Source organism: Anticarsia gemmatalis, chromosome 15 (genome assembly GCF_050436995.1).
Source record: "Anticarsia gemmatalis isolate Benzon Research Colony breed Stoneville strain chromosome 15, ilAntGemm2 primary, whole genome shotgun sequence".
In the NCBI taxonomy this organism is placed as follows: domain Eukaryota; kingdom Metazoa; phylum Arthropoda; class Insecta; order Lepidoptera; family Erebidae; genus Anticarsia; species Anticarsia gemmatalis.
Genome location: NC_134759.1, coordinates 7,890,080 through 7,917,771, shown reverse-complemented (window position 1 = coordinate 7,917,771; position 27,692 = coordinate 7,890,080). Strand labels below are relative to the sequence as shown.

The following is a 27,692-nucleotide window of genomic DNA, read 5'->3' as shown; positions in this document are numbered from 1 at the left end:
TAATTGATCGTTGTCACGCGTTTGTAACTAGGCAGTAACGTTTAAAAGGTTATACTAAATTGTAATTGATGATTTATAAAGACCATTATTTAACCATTATCTATTGATTTGATTAAATAATGGTCACCTTTCTTCCCTCAAGACTCCCATAGCTACCTATTCTTCATCTTTGCGATGTTTCTGACATGTTTTAGCTAATGATATGTTTAACCAAAATAGGGATGCAGAAAATACAATAAAAAAATTGTTACCATACGTCTGGTCCTAAATATTAGGTACACACAAAGCCCTAGTTTTATAGGATATAAGCCTGATACCTAGTACTGACACCTAAGTTTTGATAACCTATCTATAAAGTTGTAGCATTCGTATGAAAACGACTGTCTAAATTCCATGTGATGGATATTTGATGATGGCAAAACCGGGTCTAAGATTAGTGTATTAAAAGCTAGCTTCCTAATGGAACATTAACCCATTTTTTATATACTTATCACTGATGTATAACACGAACGTAGCTCGAAAATATACTTAAATGGTTCCTCTATCATCTTCATAGTCTATAAATTAAAAGTAAATATAAGCTACGACAGGTGGCTTTGTCCGACTACTCAATGCAGCAACAAGTATTCCATTCAAACCTGAAAGTTTAAAGACTAAACGACTTCTCTGAAAGGTTGTCTGCTGGCAGTTTGTAGTAAAACATTTAAATAACTACTAAAGTTAAATTAGTTACCTGTTTATTCCCAAAACAACGAATATATTGTCTGAGTTTACTTCCCGGTAACCTTGGCAATCCCTCTTTCTATATGGTGTTCCTGCCATCGATCGAAATAAATTGTCACGCAATGGGATTTTACCCGTCATTTTACATTCAGTGTGTATACAATACGTCGTATTTTGCATTATCTTATCATTCATGTTTACAAGAAATAGTAAAAATCATTGGACAACTCACACACGGTCATTTGATGTCAAACTAATCAGAGCTTGCTCTTACTATGGTAACAAATAACAGATAAACATACTTCAAACGATCCCAAAAACCTCCATAAATAGATAACTTAACAACCAGGCTCAGAGCAGATACTCGTCTTCATCACACAAATATATGGTATATGTACCGGGTGGGATTCGAACCCATAGCACGCGGCGGTTATTTCATTGGCGGCGAGGTGACCACGTTAACTACTGCACCAAGCGTTCAGTTAATATAACCAACATGTTGAGTTATTTTTTTATTAATTTTTTACCTTAATCTGTGTAGTTTCAGTGCATTTTGAGTATTTATGAGCTTCAAAAATATCCATTTATCACTGCAACTTCATTAGATTTTGTGTCTGAGACCAATTTCAAATTGGTCGTTCCGGTGTGTCTGTCAACGTCGAAAAAATGCTCAGTTCCCAATTTTGACGTTGACAGCTGCAGTTAAAATACAAGTTTTTATTGTCTACCTACCCGCAATACCCCCTAAATTATTATTAAAAACATTAACTCATACAAAAAATTTAAGCTATAGATCACTTGTTAGCCCTTAATGATTACAGTTTAATGCTTAAAAAAGTTTCTGAAAACTTTTGCAATTTTACCTATTTACCTACTTAATAGTAAACCGCTGTCATATTATATTGGTTTACAAAGTAGGTAGGTAGACATTCTAGACAGTTAGTAGCATTGTTGTAAGGTTTTAAAAATAATGGCAATAAACGTTGAGATTATTTACGAATTAAGTAACACATCGTTAAAAAAATGGGAACCACTCAGGTGGCACACGATCATTCGAGCTCAGGCGACGTCACATTCTTCATTCATTGCGCCGCGCAGTTGTAACTGGCGGCGTGGCTAGGCCGAGTGGGGGCGGCCAAACCGGTGTCAGTTCGCAAACAGCCGACGCTGTGTTAAATTGTGTTTTCGAACGAAACGCGAGTTGCGGGCGGTCACCGAACGTTTATGAAAATGTCACTTCACCCCGAAAATTTTCGGCGGTCTACATAAAATTTGGGAATAATCAAACTCTCGTGAATTTGTGTTATCATTTTAAGACAGTGTTGTGAAAGATAATTCTGGTATTACTGAATTAACTTATGTGGTCCAAGTGTTTCATAAATACTGACGTTTAGTGTGTCTTCTTCAACCCAATTTCGTACTGTAAAAATATATCTTAACTTATATTTTGGGAAGTCTCTTCTGTTTTCTTATTTGAAAATGTCTGCGGACTCGCTTTCGTAACAAATCAAAACTTCGTAACGAATCGCTGACTGTAGTGACCTTATTTGTGTGGAGTCTACTTATTAGGTTTATCGAATTAGGCATGACCTTCTAGATGAAGGAGTCCTACTCTGATGAAATTATGCTGTGTTTCGTCCAAGGGTTTGGAGACGGTGAGCACGGATACAGTAAAAACCGTGAGATAAACGGGAATGTGTCTGATTCTAATTTGAAATACACAAAAGAACGTAAGAAAGTATCCCTTCAAGCCAAAGAGAAAGAAAGCGAAGAGGATCAGTCCATAGAGTTACGTAGAAAGAAGTCTCAAGCCCTTGTGACTGGGAAGTCATTAAGGTTATCATCTGGGAGCAGGTTCTCAGACGTTAAGCGGAGCTTCAGTGACCGTTTCTCCGTCATTACCGATGCAGGTGGAAGGAGGCCTGGGAAGGTACCACTTTTGACCATTAGGAAGACTTGGTAATTATTTATATTATCTTTTCTTATTGAATTAACTGCCTATGTATAATAATATTACTATTGAGCAATCACCTTTTGTAAGCATCCTCCAAACATGAGGAATATTGGAGTATTAATCAGACCAAATACATTTTTTCATCTAAAATAATTACAATATTTTTTTATAGTAACCAATTCATTTAAGTGAATACCTTTTATTTACTAGTGTGCATTTGAATGGTAGGATAATCAAAAAAACTAATTTGAAGTGTTACTCACATAATACCTAGCGCTAATACCTAGGTAAATAAGTTCAAAAATGGTATTCAAACCTATTGTACAACAATAAAATCAGTATTTTCCTAATGGTTTAACCAATAGTATCCTTATTCTTATTGTTTTAGAAACAATGTACTACCTACCTAACTATTTCGAAATTAGGCAAACACTAGTATAACATTGATTATACCCGTATAGAACCATTACAATATAAGTGTATAAGGATAAGCTCTTTAAACAATGCTTTCTGCTTTCACTGGGATTCCACTGTAAAATGACATAAACTATTTAAAAATTAAATGTTGTCTGATTGAAATACACATTATTTTATTCCTGGAAGGGTTAAGCCCTTTGAATGCTTTGTAAGGATAAAGTAACAAATATGTTCAATACATTATTATGGTTGTCCCACAGGTTACCCTTTCGGTAATCCTAAGAATAATAAGGCAAATCAGACTTTATGTACCTAGTTCATTAATAATGAAAATAATAATATATTGTATGATTGCTCTTATTTTATATGCTAGGTAAGTAAAGTAATAATTCAATAATTTTATGGACGACATATATTATTGTACTACAATACACACTGACCCAATACCTACTTAATTTATTACTTGTTCAATAAGAAAAATACAGACATTTTTTGTTTGAAACAAAATACTTTAGTTACTAAAATGTTTTGTATAATCTTTGTCTTTAAATACAATACTTTTTCCTGTACAATTGGCAAGTGGGTACAAACTTAATTAGGTATAAGCAGAATAATGTTAAAGCATTTTATATCTACAAGCTTCTAAGAAGTACATAAAATTACCGATTGAATCATTTTCTTGGCTACTGTAACATAGCAACAGACTTCTAGGAAACATAAGTCATTACTTCATTAGATCTTAATCTCATACATGCATAAAGGACATGGCTGACAATAATTTATTCTTAATTGTTTTGAATATTTATTTTTTAACTTTTATTTAACCCATTACTATCCTACTGCTAAGCAAGGGTCTGCTCTTGGACAAGGAAGTCCACACTGTCCACGTGTGGGTTAGGAACTTCATAGCTTTTATAATAGATCATATGTTTTTTTCTGGTATGTTTAGATAGAATTAGGAATATGTGTTTGCTTCAGTTTATCTCATACTAATGTAGGCTTCTTCATGACTGTGCCATAGAGTGGTTTGGTATAAAGCATATGTACGATAAAGATGTTTGTTTGCAACAAAAATACCTAATACAAATTCTAAATAAAACGATTTTACAAATCTAACTGACTCGCCCGAAAACAAACAGTTTTGACCTACATTCCTATTTAATTAGTGCTCACTGAATAATTGCTAAATAAAAACAATACCTACTGTTAAGGAAATCGGAGTATTTTATACTGTATGTAGGTATAATTATTTACTTTAGCATTATCCTTCACTTGTTACTAGGCGACACACAGAACGGAAGTGGAAATGATTTGTGCAATCTGGCTGCAATGTGCTTGCATTTTGCTCACTTCCGAAAATAAGTATATGCCGCCATGAATCAGTATGGTAATATTATCTCATGACTGTGAAGCAAATGTATGACTTATTTCTAAGTAAAGTGTAGGTACAGGACTGATATAAAAAAAAATAATATATGGCTATAGTTTAAATTGGTATATTTAGAGGAAAAATATTTCAATCTTGACAGGTACTTGACCTAAACAGGCAAAATAATGTTTCAACATTCGCTAAATATAACTGCTATGGTAATAAGTCCATTGTATATAGAGAATCTTGTGACGTAGGAAATAACTAAAGAATATAAAAATAGGTTCACATAGGAATTCACTAATTAAAGTAGCATGCTTGAAATTTACAATTTTATCAGCAAAATTCTGCCCTACTAAAATAAATAATTGTACGCCCACCCTTTGTATTATGACGTCACGAAATTATAACAATATCTCCGTCACGCGTCATCAAGCGCTCTTAATATTGCGTATGACGTAGTTTTCAATACCCCTGTTCTCTCAAGAGAGTAGTCAAGGACGAGACTGGAAAAATAAAAGGCGAAAGACTACCCTTTACTTAATGGATTACTTCGCCCTCGATTTAATAGAGGATTACCAACACGTTTAAAAGTTATTAGTTCATGTATTGGTTCGTCAGGGTAGGGGTTGCTTCCTTCCCCCTATGCTACGGCCTTGAACGCTACAGCTGTCAAGGGTGAGCGACTTCCACCTAACGAGGTTGACTCTTTCCTAACGATTGTCAAAGTTATTCATTCCGATGTGTTAACTCCGATGTTTTTAAAGGGAACTTGCTTAATTTTGGCCGCAATATTTCGATACTCAATTTGTCTATAATGACCGTATTCCTGATCGTTAGTTGCGGTGATAGCAACGTAATAACGTAAACTGAATTTATTTACAAAGAAATTGGGTTGTGGTTTGTGGCTATGCTCCAGAGACCAATTTTCCAGCTGAATAAAATTTGTTCTGATGGCAAATTGGTTTAGACTCATTTTAAAGAATGATGCTGGCGATGTCTTCTTTTGGGTACATCATTCGTTTATGCTAATTTATCTGCCGATGAGAAAACAGCAACGACACAAATGCCTGAAGGCATTTTTAGCACGTTAACGTGACAAACAATTAAAAACTTAACGGTTGTTAGGCAGTTTTAACGGTGTAACTCAATGAATACAGCCATTATACAAAGCGATCTCACAGAAATCGGTTTTGAATATCGATGAAAAACAATTTTAGACACACATGAAGTTATTACGCCATAGCATGCCATGACAAGAAATCTTTAGAAATTTACACGGTTACAAAATAATTGAATATAACAGATGAATATAGAAATTAATCCATGTAAAACATCAGTATTATATCTAGCTACATAGATATATTAACCTTATGAACATGTTTTCAATGCTAAATTAGTATCTCCCACATTAAAAATCCAGTTTTGTCATGACGTTGTTAAAGCATTTTTTAGTCAAAAATTCTCAACAGTAATTGTTTGCCTATGATTTAATACTCAGATTTATTTTAATGTAAAACCAGAAGTGAACCATGAAATGTCGTCATTGGCAAAGATAATTCGTTATTGTTTTGTTTTTGTAGTGTGACTTTATCACTGAGCGATAAATGTTCTAAATAAAGTTGACAAGAGATAAAACACAAAAAATATTGATACCGGTAATAGACCACGGTTTTACTCTTGGATAAAATAGTAAATTGTTCAACATGAAATACAGATTATCTGTAATGTTTTCTACGATATAAAAGTTATGCCGACTACACACGCTCTGAAAGATTGCTTCAATCAAAATACAGTATTGTAACGGCACCGCATCGTTCGATAATGCTCACCACAATCTTCGAAACTGAAAGACAGTTTTTTTAGATAAACAAACTTTTATCTATTTATAAAAGTATGTACCTACCTATCTAAGAAAAACGTTTCTGTGGCAATTATTTAGATTATAGTTAAATTTGATTTTATTCGCTCATACTGCAAGACCTTACTTCTTTTGAAATATTACAGACAGACCTACGCTCAACGCTGATCAATAATATTATGCTAAACAAATCGCTGTTTCTATGCGGATGGCAACGATTGATAGTGGTCAACAAAACTGCCTTGCTTAAGAATGTTTTTTTTGTAATATAATAATGATCACGTTAATAATAAGTATCGCAGATATAATATCAATGTTCAAAACTGCTAGTTTCGGATGCAAATGACGTGTTATAGCGCTATTCAGCTATGTTTATAATGGTTTTTTCCATAGGATTTAGTTGATGAAATTCTTCAAATGTAGATTGCAAAACCTAGTCTGGTTTTCAAGCCATTTTTTGATGCACTTTTAGAGGTCACAAAATAAGGTAACGAGTATCTTATTTGTTTTGCAACACGTTGAATTCAGTCGTGTTCAAAAAAAAAAAAATAATTTGCGTGAACGTTCTTTAATTTAATTCGTAAAAATAGAAAGTCGTAACTATTTAACGTTCATAATCATATATAATAACTACACGAAAATCGTCACGAAACAGTCTGCACGAATATAAATATAAAACTTCACGTTACCTATTACGAATTTAGTGAAATGACTCTGAAATTCTTCTATTGTATCACAGCATTCTTGAATACAGACATTTTTCCGTACAATGCTCTACATTTTAGACCATAAAAGGAAGGTATTTCGGTAAAGCAATAATGTACGCGCACCGGTGTCGTAACTTTATGATAGATTCTTACCATGTGTTGTCGACCTACTTTACACTGAACGCCAGTACTAAAATAACCGGTACGTTAAGGCCAGGATAAATTGTTTTATAAATGATCGCTTAATGAATCGAACGACGCAGCTCACTATAACTTGACACTTCAAAGGAAATATCTAATTTATTGAGTGTTTTAAATTATTTTATCTCTAATCTATTTCAGTTGCCTTGAGTTATTTATGTTTTGCTCACTGTAGTGGTTTGTAAATATCTTTCTCGAGTTAAATGCGAGTTGGTTAGAATTTAAAACTGACGAATACTTGTAACCAGAGGGTAAAACCGTCTGAACGTTTCACGCATGACATCCGAAACCAACGTGTTAACATGCATGTGCTACTTTATGAACAAACAACTCCTGCCGTTCGCCTTTAGCCTTTGCAATGGCGTGGACCGATTAACCTAAGTACCAACCATTTAGTAAAGCACCTAGCCAATTGCTCTTTCTATTGCACAAGAACGTTGCAATCCGCTATATGATTACTGCAGACTTGAAAACTTTCACCACTTCTACGCAAATTACCATCTTTGAACCTTAAATGCTAACTGTTTGCTTGGGAAAATCTTGTTTGGACGTAATTTCAAACTGCATTTCATCATGCAAAAACAGACGTGCGGGTGTTCTGTAATCATCATCGTATCATACACATACATGCTTTGAATTTAGTTGCATCAGGCAGTTTATGAAAAGCGGGCATGGAAAGTAATGCCTTCTCATATTTATATTTTCTTATTGATCATCGATATCCCATTATCGATCCTTAATGTTTGTTCTGCAATTTCTAATTCATACTATTTCATCACTGTTCTCATGTCTCTGCCATACGATACTCATATTTTATCGTTCTACCATCTATCTGGTACGTTTAAAATTTACATAATTATATTTCTAAATTGTCGGTTTCCTAACAGGGCGTCTCATTTAGTTGCGGTCCAATTAATTTTCCCTTTTATCTTCCCTATCTTCAAGCTCTTGACTCAACAACTTGTGTTGGCGATCTTATTTGATATGAATTCAGGTCCCGTGCAGATGATGTCATTCTTGATGAATAAAAGAGAGGCCCTTGGAGTACCGTTGATGATTTCCGTTAGAAGCAATTATAATAATATATGTTATATCAATTCTAAATTTCATTCGACGGCAAGTTCGTAATCATTTCATTAGTCTACAAAAACGTAGGGGGTAAATTACAATTAACTCGTTTTCACCGCTATTAAGCTTCATATATCTAAACAATTTTTAAGATGTGATTTATTGGCATTCAGTTCCTCTAGAGCAACACGTAATCAGGTAGTTTTTAACAATATATCATTCTTGTTTTGTATTCTATGTTTTCACTAAGAAAAGCAGTGCATTTTCATTGTCCTCTATTTGTCTGATTTTATCTGAATAATAATTAGTTTAAGCAAAAGTTAATTGGTCAATAGGAATATCCCTTTACTATGACCAATTATATGTTTTATAATATAATATAATCGCATGATGTCGTTAACCTTGGAAATATTAATGTTCTATAAATAAAGTATGTAATAAAATGTCGTGTATTAACAAAAAACTTGCCTTTAAAGGATTTGGTTGTAGCAATATCAAAAGAGGTTCCAGAACTTATTGGATTACTGTAAGGTTTCAGTTCAACCTTGTGGAAATTATGGGTCGAATTTAAAGAGCCCTTCTTAAAAATTGGATTGTTTAGCTATGACCTTCCTTCGGTTTACTTTAGCATGTGACAAAAGCCAATTTCGGTGCACTTCAAAGTTCTCGTCAAGTCTTAGGATTTCAAACGATTCAGTTACTTGATTGGGGATCATCTTAAGCGGTTACAAGAGTCATCTTCCAAGGAAAAGGTACCAATACTTGGATAAATGAATGTGAGAATCAAAAATTGAATGTTAACGAGCTGATATAAAATCATTTGCGTTTTTGTTAGCTGTTTCAATCTCCGGTTTATTTCAAATCAACTTTTATAGCTATAAAACTTTTTTTCGTAATCACGCTATGCGCGAATGTCTAAAGTTCAATATCATCTAAGATATTCGGTGAAAAAGGTTAGTTTTAATACGTGGGGAGCTTTTTTGTTTGCGTCTTGGTGTGTGTAAGACATCAAGTAAATAATTGCGATGTCTGCAAATTTTATAGTTAGCAAGGTAATTATATTGTTTATTCTTGGAAAGAATAGAATAATCCGTTTTTGATGACTTCCAAAACAATGATTTAATTAAACTAATTTTGTTACAATAATGGTTCTTATCTCAGTTAAATTTTGTACAACAACGTATTTGTTTTATCTACAGAAAATGGATTGTAATTACCGGATGATAAAATAGATTTTAGTTGGTTTGTCATACCACTTTTATTCGAATTCGCTTTTTGCGATCCATAATGCAGATACTATATGAATAATAATTATATATCTTTATATATCCAACGGATCTGTTTTATGGTATGTTAAAGATTCACGCCTTTTCCTTCGTATTCGTCAGAACGAATGAATTACGTGACTCGTCTGCAATATTCAATAATATCTATTTTATTATGTAGGTAGCTCTTTCGTAACACATTCGATTCTCAATTTATCACAGCAATATTTTCTTCAAATATGATTTCCGTCATGTTACGAACGAGAGATGTTTAATCATTCGATCGTCGCCGTCGTCGTATCGTAACGTCTACTCACCAAACTTTATCGTACGTGACCATTTTCCTAGAGAATATGAAGCCAGTGCCAAGGCCATCGCACTTATACGTGACTAAGCAACCTACTGAATTAAACATGAGTAAGTCGCGACGTTCCTCTTTGATCTGCTACTACTACTCAAATTTGTCGGGTGCGACGATTTTCGGTATATATTGTTTCCTCTTATAGCGTTTACTTCGTGTATGGAAGTTGGCAAGTTTCCAACGGTTGCTCTCTCGGTCGATTCTTGAGATAAGTGCGCCACGTGCTTAGGAACTCGCCTATCCCAGTTGTTTTATTTCCTGTCTATTAATGCTGATCCTCTAAATACCCGGCAGTTTAAAAAACGTAAAAAATGCTGACGTTTTTAATAAAATTCTCGATACGATTACAGTATTAAGCAAATCTGTTTAGTGTTTAAAAAGCTATGTTGATCGCTGTTTAGACGTTGACTGTATAATTTTATGATCTCGACCGGGCCTAATTTACCGCATACTAACCACGAGTGCGTAAAATAAGAATTACGATCCCATGTTACGAAACATTGGAAAGTCCCTTTTGTTTTTAGAATTCAAAATTATATGGCTGAATTGTTGGGCAGAATTTATTCGGTTCTGAAAGCTTTTTAGCACAAATGGACCAATTGCTCGGCAAACTTTATGGCGCTGTTAGACCGCTTTTAAGAGTTTTACTGATGAAGAATATTACGCATTGTTCTTTAATTATTTCTAAGTGTGTGATGTAATTTCTACGCTTATGAATCTGTTATTAGTTTGTTAACCTCTGTAGCGTTGTCTTCGAGATCGTTTTCTTGGGGATCGCATTACTTATTTAATGCGACACTATTTTTTCATTTAATAAATATTTTTAGAGAGTACAGCACGACCGTCTCTTAAGGACGTTACAAGGCCTTTGGCAAGTTATTCTCGGTATGTTCTTCATATCGATACACCCTGATATTGTCTGATATAGATAACAGTAAATATGACAGTATATCTTTAAAACCACGTGCATAATCTTAACAATTGACACACGGTATCTTTAGATATGTAAAACGGAAATCACTACATACCGTAACATGAAATGCTAATGATATTTTAGATTACTACTAATAACTGCTATATTGTATAGGTATTCTTTAAATAATAAACCTAACCTAACGTAACCTAACCAATTTGTTCATTGAAAAATACAGTAATTGAGTCTGGGCACTAGTGTTTGCATGTAGATTTTGCGAAACAGACAGCAATGAACAATTCGGAACAACAGTCAGACAACAACAGTCAGACAGCAACAGTCAGACAACAACAGTCAGACAGCAACAGTCAGACAGCAACAGTCAGACAACAACAGTCAGATAACAACAGACAAGTCGATTAGAAATTCGCTCAGTCACAGTAAATGATAGTTTTCGAAATCGACTATATTCTAAAGAGAAGTTTCGCATTTAGTTGAGAAAAACATAATTTTCTCAGAAGCATTTAGTGAGTTTTACAGTAACCAGAAGCGCAATAATAAATTAGGTAGTTTAAAGCATTGTAAACATTTAAGAAACTCCTTTATTTTCAACTGACTGGTGTTCTATACTTCTTTATCTTTTACATTATAGTTTTTGGTTTAGACTAGCAATCGATTAGCTGACTAGTCTATTGATCGAGGACTGAATTGCTACATTTACTATGCGGATCTAAAGTGGTACTCGTATCGCCAGATTGATCGTACGAGATCACCTGATAAAGATTACTCAGATAACGATTGCTATATTTAAAGATTTCCAAATCCCTGTTTATGTAATATTCTTAGTTATAATATTCGAAACATAACACAAAACATATGTTGCAAAAACTATAAAACAGGTTTCATTTGCTTACATTTGCATTTTGATTGGAACTGGTTTATGCGAATTGATCCACAGTTGCAAGAATACTGTTTAATGGTAGCACATACGTCAATCGAAGTTTTATTGCAGAATCAGATTTAAATGTAGGGCATCGTGTTTGTGAAAACAATTTGACGTCAGTCGAGGACCAGGAAGTTGATTTTGGTTAAGATCATTTCAGTTGGATCGTCTTCATAGCCAGTTACTGGCTGCATATAATTAGAAACTGCTTATAAGTATTCGTTAGTTAAGTATTTATTAAAGGAAAACAACAACTAAGTTCTACCATCTTGGTGCCTAAATTACTCAAGAATACGTAAGGAGTAAATAAGTTTTCTAGTATAAAAATATAATGAAGTAACACGGCTCGAAGTCCCAAGAACTTCAAGCAGTGTTACTTAACTCTGCAGCAAACATCTTGGCGTAGTAAGATTACCTTGAACCCGTCTGATTTAAACTGTCGTAATAGAATAGTAGGTTAAGAGGCGTGCATGTTATTTTGCTCAGAAGAAACCAATCATAGTACTGACTTCTTTACAAAATACCACTTTAGTAAAAAAATAGTAAGTTTATTAATTATTTAATGATTATTTATGCGTTGTCCACGCGTGAATATGATTACTAGTTTTGAAGGAACTGTAGTGCTTAAGAATTTTGTTCTTTTCAATGTTTGAAAGCAGCAAACCATTTACGCACGTAGGTCAGACCAGCATTCATTCACATCTTTGTATTCCATACAAAGGGTTAATAGGTTCTCCATTTACCCGACTAGTATGCTCTTCAAAGAATTAAAAATGAAAAGGATTATGACCCAGTTCGCGCTGTTTGCGATGTGTCCGCTTTCTATATAAAGCCGCGGCAATTCATCATCCTAGTCTCTTCCCAAGTGTATTGGGGTCGGCTTCCAGTTTCAGGTCGCGGTTGCAATCTCCGGTCTAATATTTTAATGTCGCATAGATATTTGTGCGGTCGGGAAGTACCTATACGATCTTTTAAATTGAAAACAGGCGCCCTATGAGGAAATGACGTATTTCGAACAACTTAGTTCCAGACATTTGGCTCTGTTTTTCCCGATAACAGCTATCTGGAGTAGATAATCCATGTTGATCTCGTCTGAACTAACATAGACCAAAGTAATGAAAATGTTTACACGTGTGTGTACAGATAAAAATGTTGATAATATTTCAATATGAATCATGTGCTATTTGAAGCGACATAAACAAGATTTGGTTATAATCTCTTTTAGTTGATGACCATATTTATAGATAGCTATTTATGACAAATCTCCCTCTTGTCTATGTAAATTGACTCACACCAAATTATCTGTCCTTACAGTTAATTCGATTATCTGATTGTTTGAACAGTGAGTCAGGTCAACCGATTTTAACATATCGACGGTCCCTACGTACATTCCCTCAAGTGGTAGTTACGGGATTTGCCTTTTTTGTTTCCGTGACCTTCCGGTTGTCATATACTTTCGATTGAGTAAAGAAAAATTAGTAAAAATGCTTTAATTCTACCCTAAATCAACACTCGACAAACCGCAGAACTACAACACTTCCAATGTAAAATGTCACTAGTGAGAGTTAAGACATTTTACATTGGCAAGTCAACAACACCCCCGCGCGCCTCCCCCGTAACTCCCACATGCGGGCTTGTTGCGCTCGCGCAAAAAAGAAAATGAAAAATGTAAAAGATAAAGGTAAAACCATCAAAATATCATCAGGTAAGTTGAATTTGACGTTTTATTTTATTGTACCTTCTTTAACTTTAATTATTAGTCAGGAAAAAGTTTATTTTTAATTACATTATCAACTTAAATTACTTTTTTGGTAATCTAAACAAGCTTTATTCAATTCCGACGTAATTAGTCGCTTTTGGTAGTGACGTTATTTTACTTGGGAATGTTTTGAATCAAAAAGTCTTAAGTGTTACATAAGTGTTTTTACGTGGGAGAACATATACTACTGTTTTAAGTAACTGCCACTTAAGTTATTTTACATCGGGAATATTTAATTTAAAATGTAAGTAAGTACCATTTCTGTTATTTTACGTTGTTTTTTGTTATTTTTTTCGGGTCCATTTTCGCTAGCATCAAAAGATGAACACTAAGATCTGGCTCAAATCCATGCAAAAATGAGTCCTACGTCACCCTCTGCTCCATTAGCTTCAAATTTGCTCGGTGATAAAATACTGTCAGATTCAAGTATAGCAGAAATATTGGAATCGCCACAACCGACGTCTTCTCTTTGGCTCCAGGGGGTTTCTCAATCACCTTCCGAACATCGTGTTCCTTCATGGACTCCAACTCCCGCTTCATCGCTGCTATCCACTCATGGCTATCAGGTCTTCGAAGGACTTCTTTGTACGAACGTGGTTCTTCCTCTTACTTGCATGTACTGTTGTAGCAATATAGTCCACTTTGTACGCTACGAAGCCTATTCCTCAAAGGATACCTAGGCTCTTCCTCAATATTCACACTTACTGTTCTGACTCTTGTATCACAATGTTCAGCATCAGATTCATTTGAATTCACAGGCTCCACAGATTCAACACAAGGATCTGTATCCACATCTGCTGAGTCTGAGCTCTCCTCCGCATCTTCAATACTGTCTGGGTCTGTCAGACGTGTTTCGTTCTCCACATGCCTCACGAAGTCTTTGAAAAAGTTCAAAGCTTGAGACTTCTCCCTGAGAAAGAAATTTACTAGTGAAATCGTCTACTATTACGAACATGTTACGAGCTCCACCATAAGAACGTTCCGACATGGGACCACACAAATCAGCATGTAATAAACTGAGTTTATCTTTCGCTCACCTTGCTTCACCCTTTGGAAAAGGTAATCTATGTGCCTTACCTCTTATACAAGCAGCACAAGGTTCTATTACACTTTTACCTCCAACCTCGATGTTAGGCAACTTCCGTAAATCATTCAAGTTAACATGCCCTAATCTACGATGCCAAAGTGCCAACGAGTCTTCAACTAGAACCGTAGCCAAAGCACCATCTACAATAGCAAAACAACAACCTGAGACTTCACTAGCAGTAACCACAAGTTTACTCGTTATCTCGCTTATCGATTGGTGAAACATCCTACAGCCATTAGAATCAAAAATAACTCTCCATCCATTCTGTACCAACTTAGATACCGACAAAAGGTTAACTTTCAAGCCAGGCACAAAGGAACAATCTTTTACAGTTAACAAAACTCCTTTCACATTAACTATAATATCACCTTTGCCTTCACTTGACATTCTATCATCATTTGCACACGTCACAACATTCTTATCAGTAACCTTAAAGTCTCTAAACCACTGCTTCTGAAAACTCATGTGTGTCGAGGCTCCACTATCGAGATAAAACGTCAAGGGGCTGAAGGATGTGTGCACCGACAGTGAACACTTGAACAGCATAACGCAACTTTCTTCGACTTCGAGGAAACCGTTGGTAAGCGTGCACCACATCCTTGTCCAGCATCGAGCAATCGGACTTCTTATGACCTTTCTTTCCACATTAAAAGCAGTTGTTTGTTTTGTTTTGTTTCTTCACTACTAAAGCCGAGTTCGACGAGGATTCATTTGAAGAGCTCTGAGCGCTATCTTCTTGTAGAAGCTTTTGCCGAACATTTTGAGAAGTAATCTTCATTCCTGAATGCTCTAGTGCCATCCGTAATGGTCGGTAAACATCAGGTATACCTCGCAAAAGTACCACGGCAACCAAATCGTCATCGAAACTTTGATTGATTTCTTTACGCTTTTGAGCGTGACTCATGACAGCAGATCGGTGGTTTTCCAGTTTCTCATCCAAGAGACAATTCATCAGAGTTATGCGCCTATTTATTCCCTTGTCTTCAAAAATTATTGTCAATGCATCCCACACTTCTTTTGCGTAAGTAAGATTTTGAACATACGGATACAGATGAGATTCTAAGTGAAGGCATATTAATGTAATATTATATATCTTTATGATAAAGAAAAAGGTTGCCTATTGTGAATTTAATAAAAAAAGTTTATAAAATATTTCTTTTTATTTTATTATCAGCCCTTACCTCATGGCTTCCAGTATGAAAACACCGTAATTCAATATTATACTCAACGTAAAATTTAGTAAAAGGCAGTTACAATTTAGATCGTTGTTCAATCCCCCATGTAAAGATCAGTAAGTACCACTTAGGTAAATGCTAGTCGGAATGTTTCCGATCTAAAACGACGGTTGTGACCAATGGAACATAAAATGAATATATTTTAACGTTTTTATTTTATTTTCTCATAAAAGACAACAAATAAAGACTTCGTGCAAAATTTCATAGCTCTGCGATTGATAGAACTTGAAATACAAGTGTTTGAAACTTCAAACCACTCTCCTGTAAAATTTGCGTTTTGCAATTAGGTTATTGTACGTAGGGACCGTCGATATGAGTGTTCTAGTTTACTTTCGATAGTTGTCGAGGTGGTAACATTCTTCCACCTGACTTCCGCATATAAACTAGTAATAGCTAGACGAAGGTCGCCATTTCTCCGGCTTCTGATAACATGCGTTCTATGGTTGCGTCACATTGTCGTAAAGTCGATGTCGCTTATTACATGGCTCATTACACAAGAAATAAGCAAGATTAAGCTTTCTCCTAGATTGAAGAAACTGTGTGCCTATATTCAACTTAATCTATGACTTGGAACTTATTTTCCAAGTTCCTTCCCCTTGTTCGATACGAAGGCCTATAAATCCTTGACTGTTCATTGTTTCTAATAACAATTTATACGTAAGGTGAGACGGTGTTATTTTCTACATTTATTATTCAAGTTCAGTTCCCACGTGATGTTATTATGTGTAAGGTAGACTGAAACGCGACAGCTGTTCATATGCTCAAGAATATTTGAATAAATTATTGGTTGCCTATATCTGCCCACGTGCAATGATAAAAAAAGAAATATTAACGAATATCTTACACCCATTCAATTAGATTTGTGGTCAATGGTTTCTATTTAAAGTGCTTAAACGCCTTCGAAGGATACTGTAGTCCAGATTTGTCTGTAGTCAGATTTAGATGGGGTTTAGTAATGAAATCCATTTTAGAGCCAAATTTATTATAACCAATATGTTACTAACTAAGGTTTCTAAGGAATTTGTCGTAATATCAGGATAAAGTTTCATTTGACGGCCATTACTTATATGCAGGCGTAACCATTTTACCAGGCGTGAGGTATTGGAGGTACTTCTTTGTAATACCTGAAATTTAATAGATATGTAGGTTAATACATTAAACGTGACTGGAAAAATGGTGTTCCGTCAGTTGGAAAAGGATTAGCGTACTCACCTTACAAATCCGCCTAGAGGTGAAAACGCCTTGTCGTTCAATGGCACTAGGAGAGGCGAGTTTCGCAAACCTTGGGGTAATTTCACGAAGTACTTCACACTGCTCGGTATCAAAACTCCTAAAACATTTACCCAAAGTATAAAATATATGGGAAAACACCAGTTACTGATTTCGGGAATTAATAAAATGGTTTAAGGCGTATTTACCGTTTGCATCATAGCGATATCTACGTAGCAAGGACTGCATGTTCGGGTTTTGAGCACTGGACAATACCACAATGGCACATGGCTGCAAATAAGGAAAACACTAAGATAATTTTAACATTCTCATATACATATTGATTCCAGTATTATATCTTCCCCTAGTTATTGTGTTATTTACCTTCTTATGCTGTCTTTTATCGAAATCGGCTTCATCCTCTTCATCACGTTCGTCGTATGCTTTCAGACCGATCACTTTTTCATGGTCCTCTAAGTTGTCTTCCGATGGTATATCGATGTTCAATTCTGACTTTCCTTGTATAGCATCATCTTTCGTTTGAAATTTGAACGGCATCATTCTCTAGAAAACAAGGATAGTCATCAAACTTTCATAGTATTTATTATAAATATAACACATTTCCTAGTAAATTTCTTACACTATCTACTTGGAGTATTTTTAAAAAGACAAGTATTATAAATCCGGTAAACTTCATGATGAACGCACTGGCAGTCTACGATAAAACTGACCACTTTGCTTGAAAGTAGGTTCTTGTACAGTTTATAAACATTACTTAAGTTTCTTTGAATTTGAGTAACATTCGTCAAATATCACGTTATGTTTTGACACGATGTTAAACAAACTTTAAATATAATTTACTTTTGAGACAAATTTACTGTTCGTAGTTTAGTAGAATTGGGAACTAGAATAAGCTAAGAGAGAACCTGCTATGGAAGACGGTTACGACGTAAGTTGGTTTTAGAAAATAAAATAATACTTTTATAGACTTAAACACATGTTTCCCAGCTCGACTCGTGACATGAATTCGCCATTTGTTGTTTCTCACGAGAAGTTTACTAATGAACACCGTTTATATGACGTTCTTTGAAGGCCAAGGTCTTAGTCGATAGGGTTCTTGGAAAACTTTGGTTATATTGGTTCTATTGATTGTTGCATCTTTTATTTATTGGTATTCTTGAATATTTGTATGTGTGTATGACGTATTTGCAGAAGGTGCTAGAAAATAGTTTTGCACCATTAACTATACCTAATCGGAAGATATGTAAGTAGGCGAATCTCGTCCGTAAAAAAAGATTTTTGTCGATTCTGATAATATTATTAAGATTTTTTCTCAAACAAATATGGACTTTTGTAAAAGTATTCCACTTTCTGGAAATGTTCCTGTAATAGCTATAAAAAATTATAAGAAAATATCCAGACGTGCTGGTGCGTGGCAAATTTTAGTTTCAAGGCATATTTTTCATTACATAATTGGCTGAGTTTTAGGAAAATATTAGATGCTTCGTAATGTTTTGGTTCTGTGTAGTCGTAAATAACAAGGGAGCTTACACGTGGAATAACATCGACAGACAGGCGGGCGCCTGCAACATTTAGCGTTTATTTTCGCTTGGCCTATGTTACTCTGGATGAATAAATTTCAGTCTGTGCACTATTGCTCTCAAAAACTCCATATAATTATTGTAAGAGGAATCGTTTTATGCATTTTTTAACAGGTTCACGCGGGAATATTGCAATAAAATAGTTTTCTCTTATAAGTGGAAAAATAATTCTTAATGATACCATTCGTTATAGCTTCCTACACATAATTTTGTCCTTTACACGACCACAAACGTTTTAAAACACGCTGTCGTAGAGACACGCTGTCGCTTAGAAAGAGATTTGCTAAACAAAATCACTACAAATATATTTATTTAACGATTCTATTTTCACTACAACGCCGTCGCTTTTCCGAGTACACCTGATTCATTTCCTATCTATATTAGCGGTAGCGTATTGTTAAGAAGAAACAAAGAAGCAAAAATAAAAATAATAAACACTATCGTCAATAGGCATTGTTTATCAAAATATAGATTTGTTTTCGATTCACGCAAGGTGCGAATCATCTCAATACCAATAACTTCGTAGCTATCTTTGTCATCATTATCGGTCTCTGACAGTCGTTGCATGATTAAGGTCCCCTCAAGGTTAGCGACAATGATCTTCATTCTTCGTTTCATTTTCCTTATCCTAAAAGGATGTTATTTCTCTTTTAAGTTGATTTAAAAGTTAAGCAACCTTTGCAAAACTGGAAGGAAGAAAAGGTTCCGGTCGAATTTATTCATGCTGTTACGAAATCAGGTCTTGAAGAATGACGAATGTTTATTTTTTATGTTAAACAATATAGATCTACTTGATTGTGGAGGAAGATAGCCCAGACAAAGCTTGTCTCAGTGACCTCGAACCCAAAAAACATTACGAGATGAAGAATGTGTCCTTGAATGTAATACTCGTAGAATATTTTGCCTCCCAGTCCCCCCAGACACTCTCACGAGGCAATCAACTTAACGAGGTCAAGGGGAATGTTACCGTTTAGGTTTGTATCTCTCTGGAACTTCCCGAAATCTACCCGGAATTTTACTGCTCGGCGTTGTTTACGTTTAATCGATTATGATATTGTTCTATGGAATGATATTGTTGTACGGAGTGGTCGTTATTGTAAAGAGTATTTTTTTACTGTTTCTTTATTACTTTTGCTATTCCCGTGTGTAAATTTAAAAGAAGTAAGATAAGTCAATCGATCGCCCGCATGCCGTCACGCTTGTGGTCCCAAGTAAGACAAGACAGATAAACCATCCATAAGGGCCAAAGCCATTTACTTGGACATTAAGATCACTAAAACTAGGCAATAGACATGTAATGCGACTCGTCCTTTTACTGTTACAATTTTGTATCTTAGTTGGACTTTACGGCTTGCGTGGGACGAAAACTTCTCCTTTAATAGGGAAACTAACGCGGAACTGAATCGCTTCTCTACTGCGTAGTATCGAGATGATTTTCTGACGGATGTTTTCATTACCATTATTAAGTCCCGTCCTTGAATATATGACTAACCTTCATCATAATGTAAATTGATCCAAAAATGTGGAATTAAATGCACCTACATAATTTTACTCAGTCATCGTATATTTATATATGCGTACCATGTTAGCACATGTTATAATACTGTAAAATATAATACTTTTTGCATTCATTAGCTGTAATTGCTGACTATTCCGGTGATTATATAACAATAGATATGTACGCAACATTATATTATAAATCACTAGTTTTTGTTGCTACATATTATTATTGTCTACCACGAAATTTACGTCATTATTTGAACAAATGTTCGTATTTTTATTGTACTTTACGACCAGAAAGGTTGTGTCGTTGTATAGTGACATATTATGTTGTTTTTATTGCGATCAGGTTTCTTACAGTGAAAGTATTTAGTCAAGATATTTTGCGTCCGTTTGTAGTAGGCCCACGTGCGTGGTACTGAGAAGTGTTGTGAAGACTTGTTTTAATAATTATAATGTTTAAGACTTGATCTCATTGTTATCAGTATCATTACATCCGTAGAGGAGTGTCTTAGAAGTTATCTTTATATCTAGTGTAGCTTTGTAATAGTGCAGTGCGTAACTTGAGACCATGTCAAGAGGTAGAGTGCCGAAAAAACATAGAGGTCATCCCTCATATGTAGTGACACAGTCTACTTTAATGAGACGTAGAAGCTACAGGCATAAAAGGTATGGCGATATTTTCTAGTTTCCACGTTTATGCTGCTAAGAACACGTCATCGTATTTGAGTTCGCTGGTCGTAAAGTCAAATTAATCGAAACCTGTTTCACGTTATTAGGTTTTGTGGTAATAAACTGTTAAGATTAGAACTAAAGTGGCTCTAGAGACGTTGTTTTATAGTGTTTGAAAAGTCTAAGATAAATAAATTTATGCAAGTTTATTATGCATTAACTTTGGACGTCTCTTTCAATATTTTTTTATTTTACTAAAAATTTAAGTTGTTTTTTTCCAAAGCATATACTTATTGCAACAGTTTCACCTTGAGATTTTTGCATAAATACGTAGAGTTATTTTATCTAAGTAGGCTATTTAGATACATATTAATTTTTCCATTAGAAAACACTAATTAATATCCATATTAACTTGTTTTCGAAGACTTGCCATAAAATCGCAGTTCAAGGACCGACTAATTTTTGCAGAGAAACGTTTTTTTCTCGATATTGGATGGAAGGAGTCAATATCTCAAAGAGAGGCTTATTTTATCCTTAGTGACTCAAATTAAACTTGTTTATGTTAATATTTTATTCTTCACTTCGCCTACGCCACGTCTTTTGAAAGCTATTTATAAAAATGTTTTTTTTTCTTAAATTAGTAAAATCTTCTGATGATGGTATGACCACATTGATTCTAAGAAATTATTGTAGTTGCCACAAAAATGTCCATAGAATTTTCTACAAAAAATAAATTAATTCTGCATTACGTATGAAATCTAAATTCTGCTTAAAATAGTAGGTATGCAATGATATGTTGAATGGTGCACTTCTGCTGTTACTGCTAGTTTTGGTGTCATGTGCGATCATATAAACGCGTGAATCGTACGATAACAATTAAAACACATTGCCACTTTATATCGCGTAAACAAAGAGAAATGTATTTGTATTTGCATTTAATAAATAATAATATTATTCAATGAATATTCAAATAGTTTTGCATTTTCGTATAATTAAATGATATTTTAAACACAAAAATATTATATTACGATATTTCCGCATGTTTTAGTTTCGGTTTCCGGTCGACATTTTTTATTGATGATAAATTATAATCAAAGAGCTGATTACTGAAATTGATAAATGTATAAATGTATTATTATAGCGATAAAGACAGAATTAATTGCGTCTGTTGGACATTATTGATTTTACATTTGACTCACATTTATTGTATAGCTACGTAGGTATTGGGTAAAAATAGAAAGTTTAAAAAATGCAATAGCATTTCATCATCAATGTTTACCTAGAGAGTTATTGCGTCAAAGATACGATGTTTACATATTTTTGTACTATTCTGCTGACTGTACTAGACAACGACTTACAATCATACTTGCAAAATTTTATTATATTATTAGTACTTATTTAATTCATGTACCTACGTACATGCAATTTGAATTTGATGTGGAAACCGTAAATATACAATTGGATCTATATTATGTCTGGAGCCTTTTAGGCTTTCACAAGGAATCAAAGCTCAATATTCGTACCTAGTTTCGGTACTCGTTAAATCTCATATAATTACAATAATATTAATGTGGCCAATTTGTTTGTTTCAGGTCAACCGGCAATTTCGCAGCGGGTGCGGCGGGTGGCGGGTGCGGGGCCCCGCGCTCCGCCCCCGCCACCCCGCTGCAGTTAGAGCCTCATCCACCCCGCACCACTAAGCATGACAAGTGAGTACTATGACTAACAATTTTTACTTTTTTCTATTAGTTGCACCGTTCTACTTCTCATAAACTTTACGCTAATTTATATGTTAGTCTCGAGATATCTTCTTTCAGTCAGATGGTCAATGTACTTGTTACCTCTATAAGTATTAAATGTGTGTAAGACCCAATTGTTAAATACCAAATACACCACGATTTTATATGAGTTTATTACAATTCTACCAGTCTTTATGTAGACGTAAGTTCTCAAAACATCAAGTGTAACTGAAGCCTGTCTTCAATCTAGTCCATAGAAAAACTTTGTGGTATGAATATCATTCATTCACCTGCACTAAATGAGCAATAATAAATCCTGCATTTCATGGCTTTAAGAGAAATTTCCAACATTAGCTGATCTACATCGTTATGCTCCATAAAACGAGAATTATCGATTTCAGTTGCACGGTGCCTGAAATGATCGTTAAATCTAATTGGCAATTATCCATTTCAATATGGTGTTCAGCTCGAATATGCCTTACATCATTAAAATGTTAGGGATAAAGTCGTATATACTAGTATTTTTATCGTATGGGAGGTCTAAATTTACTTTTATAACATGTAGTTTAGGTTCGTAGTTGCGAATAAGGAACAATTTCTCAGCACACAATGGGTAGATTCTGCCACGATTACGTCCGATGAAAAGCGAGTAATTACAGCCTCTGCAACTTGCGGATTTTAAAACGTCGTGTAACGTTCAAGGAATAAACAACCCTGTCATTTCCTTCCATTGTTTCTAGCTACTATCACGTGGCAATGTTTTCGTGCTATTTGAAGTTAAATTTTATTAAATAACTCTATAAAACTATCGAATCATCATGCCTTTTCCCAGGTAGGCAAACACCAAAAAACGTGACTTGCTTCGACCCCCACAAATTTATTTTGCTATCGAATCTATAAAAATTACTTGTGACAAAAATACAGTTTTAATACTGGAAAATGTGATAAGACATTCAGAAGCTAATCGTTTACAGAAGTTAATAGCTCGGCGCATAGGTTTGTACTTAGAAGTCCCATTAAGGAAGTCCAATAATACAACTCTCCTTTGGCCCATAGCAACCGTATCTTGACAGCGGAATCAGTTGGATTTAGTTTAGTAGTAAATTATTATGAATCGTTCGTTTGGAACACTTCGAGGAAATCCTGTCTCCTTTCTCATGTCAATACTGTTGTTTAGTAGACAATATACTTATTTTATAGTATAGAGAGTAAAGATCCGTATTTAAAAACTTGTTTAGAAAATAGAGGATCTTGTGGGGGCTGACGAAAGAATTGGATGTATTCTTCAGGTTCAATATAAAAACCAATACATTAAATAATGTTTGTATTTTATTACTTTGTTTTATTGTGCATTTTTTTGAACTGCGCCTCATAGTTCATCAGTTCAAAGTCGCTACATTATTGCACTGTCATCGGAGACATTTATGCAAAATTCAAGTTCACTGAACACTGACAAGTCTGTCAAGAAAATAAATAATGCACTACAATGGTTAAGGCTTAGTATTAAGAAAGACATTAAAACGAGAAGGTCATTTGGAAAGTCTTTTGTTTTCATGACATTACTAAATAAACCTCAATGGTACCATTTAGGTACGAGGTTTACCAGAAGTTTAATTAATGCGTAATAGATGCAAGACTCTTTTAATATTAAAGGATCCAAATGGCAACGTATTTTGACTTTTATTAATTAACTTGCGTCTACTGCGTTCATGACTGCGGCCCAACACGACGAATACTTATCATACTAGCGTTATCAGGACGATTTTCAGCGATTACGATAATCGATAATGATTTAATTGTCGGTACATCACAGGTTCATATCAGTTGTGTTTACGTCAATTAACAGAACATACGTGTGTTTTGAACTGAAGGGAAAAAAACAGAATGAAGTAGGTATTTTGAGTGGTGGTTTTTGTCCAGTGTTCGTGAGTTGTTTTTGATGGGATGTCACAACAAGTCGGGTTATTTGATGATCCTGATGACTATTTCGGGTGGAGAGTGGTTAGGATGATCACCTTTGTTAGCGGCGGGTTCAGGTATGTGTTTCTATTTAGTTCTTAGGAATATTTTTTCTCTAATTATCTGCCAAACGCCGTGTCTAGGTGTAGGTTAGACAACGTTGAACTTGATTAACGATTTTGCTTATGTCACAAACGCAATATTGAGGCTTGTTTTTTTCACTAAAAGATAACTTTTGTATTATTATTTTGTAGTATGACGTAATTCCATTTAACCTGTTTGAAAATAAACCTGCAAGACACAGTTTTAGACGAAACGTAAGCTTTCAGTCAAATATTGAGTAACACGTAATAAATGGTTCAAACATTTTTACGTAAAAGCTCTGTAACCGTTGACATTTCACAGTTCTATTTTCAGCGGATTTGTATAGATATTGTATCTATTTCTGGCGTTTATACAAAGCTCCTGGAAATACGTAGTTAATGCTTGATACTGTACAGCCAGAATCCTGTGATGTAACACAGTACAATGACTATTTTAGGCCTTTTCACAAAACTTGAGGAAATGTTAATGAAATTCGACATTTTACCTGTTTTTTCCTGTTGAGTTAGGCAATGTCTAATATATAAAAATACACTACATCTGTTATATTTATAGGTTCTGTATAGTAGATAAGTAGTCTTTTGATAGGTTTCTGTCTTAGATTTTGCCTTAGAGATTTAAAATTATATTAATTTGAAATACTTACTAGCGAATGGACTAGGCTTCGGTCCTCGCTCCATCGTTGCAATTGAATGATTAAATTGAACTTTTTAATATAACCTTTATAAGTAGTACTTGTGAATACGATAATGTAGAGATAGGGGACTAGGTACAAAAACCTATAGAGTCCCTATCAATCTGATAAAGCCCATCTGTGCGGACGTGCGACACAACAAACAAATTGTTTTCTATTTATTATGAAGATGGGGTATGTTGTTTTGAATCATTTTACTCAACGTTTGTATGTTTGTTTCTTTGTTTTTTTATTAACTTATTGTTTTTTTATAAACAAAGGCCTCAATATTCAGTTTCTAAGTCTTTCTATATCGTTCCAACACGTGTTTTCGTAAGCAGATTCTAACGTTGTCAATAACTTATATTAAACAATATCGATTGTATATTTCAATGAGCTTACAAAAAATCCACTGTCATTGTTTAAGGCTACTTTTCTCTTCAATACATTTTATGTCTTTCTACGTTTTATTTCTTTTCCCCTTTATTACGAGTACAACAATCTTCCTTAAAAGTATCAAGAGTTTTTAGTACTCTAGTAATAAAGGCCATACGCACAATGCGTGTGCTGCTTTAACGCGAGCCGTCTGACTCATCGGCCGTTGGTTTTTACGCCCAAATGTTAGAGGCTCCCGTAGACAAGTGTTCCTTTTATATCAACGCTGTACGTGGCATGCGCATGAGTCACTTTAAATTATATGACATATATTCATTGCTACGTATCTTTGTATTACTTCACTGAATTCCCTGTGATATTTGATATGTTATTGCGTCTAGTGGGAATTTATTAATTGATACAAATTGACAAAACGAAACAAAAAAGTAAAAGCAGTGAGATTATCTTCGGTATGGTATAAATGGTAATTTTCTGTAGAAATATTGGAAATACTTTATTAGTTACGAGGATTAATGAAATACTCCACGCATTAATAAGACAGATTTGAATCAAGTATCATATAATTAACACACCTGAAACACATTAAGTGTATATCTTGTGATAATGACGAATAATTTTTAACACCAGTTTTCTTCCTGTAAAGATATACTAACACTGTTTACTTACGATCTGTTTAGATAAGATTACTATTTAATAATTTGACAGCCATGGGTAAAATGTACATGCAATATTTCTCTATACTCAATTACTCATAGATAAATGATAACCTAGTACCTAGATAAGTAGACAATTATAATAGTATTTCAATAGTAAAAGTGTTAGCACGTTTTCATGCACTTGTGTGTTATAAACAATGCACTTTATGTTACGTGACGTATTTCATGTTGCCGCATTGTCTTGACATAGCCTAAAGATGTACAAACAACGACATTATATGCTTATCTTGAAATCTGCAATGTTTTAATCTATTTTTTCCGTTGCGTTTCTGTACGGATCTGTTTTGATGGATGACAACCGTATTTGTACAACACTTGAAAAATCATTATTAAGAATTACACAATCCCGCCAAACTTCCTCCTAACCTCTCACTCAACTTGGGAGGACCATTGGGACAGTAATGGGATAAACCAAGAGTATCAAAATCTTTAATATCTCAAAGTATAACTTTACTTGAAAATATAATAAAATGGTCAAATAAAAGGTTTATTAATGGACTATCTATATCTAACATTATATTTAATTACATTCACGAAGCCCTGCTTTAATTTTATCACCCGCATTTCTCAAAAGAGTTCAGCCGGGATTTTACCTTCGGAATACGATTAATCTGTTCTGAACAGTAATGTGTTTCCCCACATCCTGTGGGTTCAGTCACCGAACTTCGTCATCGTTCTCGCCTTGAGTAAACATTTCGTTGTACTCATTCATACTATATGAAATGTAAGGAGTATGACGTCACTAAAGGAAAAAGGTACTTGCTTGATTCACGGCTATATAACAAAAGACTATCTGTACCAAGATTTTGTTAAGTCGGTAGGTACTGTCGAGTATCGGATGTTTGACATTAAAAATGACCTGCCAAAATAGTTCATTCGACGCCCGTTAGAGGCGCTGACCAGATTTTCATACAAAAGTTATTGATGACTAGCCGGTTGTTGGTGAAATGGTGAGTAGATGAGAATCGAGCTACAGATTATGTTATGGAAGTTAACCAAATACACATATAGGAATATTAGTATTCAAGGAAATGAGGTGCGGTTTGAAGTCCATGAGTCAATGTCACAATGGTGGTGTTGTTTTTTTCTATAAATTTGAAAACCTGATGTTATTATGATTGGAGGCGATACGATTATTACATTGTAGTGGATATAGACGACAGTTTGAACTAATTATTTAGCATTTTCATTAAAATGTCAGTCCACAAAGTTGTTTCCACTGAAGTTATTTTTTTATTGCCTTTTTCATCGTAATCTTTAAT

General features: G+C 34.5%; 2 protein-coding genes across 5 annotated transcripts in view; one reads left to right on the top strand and one right to left on the bottom strand.

Annotated features, from left to right (window-relative positions):
- Positions 1 to 27,692, top strand: part of LOC142978708 (uncharacterized) — a 93,099-nt gene that overhangs the window by 37,470 nt on the left and 27,937 nt on the right. For 2 of the 3 annotated variants that reach the window (XM_076123240.1, XM_076123242.1), the window contains one exon: positions 22,438 to 22,554. In XM_076123240.1, coding sequence (XP_075979355.1) covers positions 22,438 to 22,554 — 117 coding nt within the window. Of the gene's footprint in view, positions 1 to 1,846; positions 2,683 to 22,437; positions 22,555 to 27,692 lie in introns of those variants that run through there. The other variant, XM_076123241.1, reaches the window with a different exon arrangement.
- Positions 16,844 to 17,808, bottom strand: LOC142978709 (uncharacterized). 2 transcript variants are annotated; one of them, XM_076123243.1, is made up of 5 exons: positions 17,713 to 17,808; positions 17,457 to 17,636; positions 17,282 to 17,381; positions 17,076 to 17,193; positions 16,844 to 16,987 (listed from the first exon to the last, which is right to left on the bottom strand). In XM_076123243.1, the coding sequence occupies exons 1-5, from the start codon at positions 17,767 to 17,769 to the stop codon at positions 16,948 to 16,950; spliced, it is 495 nt and encodes a 164-aa protein (XP_075979358.1). In that variant the 5' UTR covers positions 17,770 to 17,808; the 3' UTR covers positions 16,844 to 16,947. The 2 variants fall into 2 exon arrangements, with proteins under 2 accessions (XP_075979358.1, XP_075979360.1); XM_076123245.1 differs by having other exon boundaries at positions 17,282 to 17,363.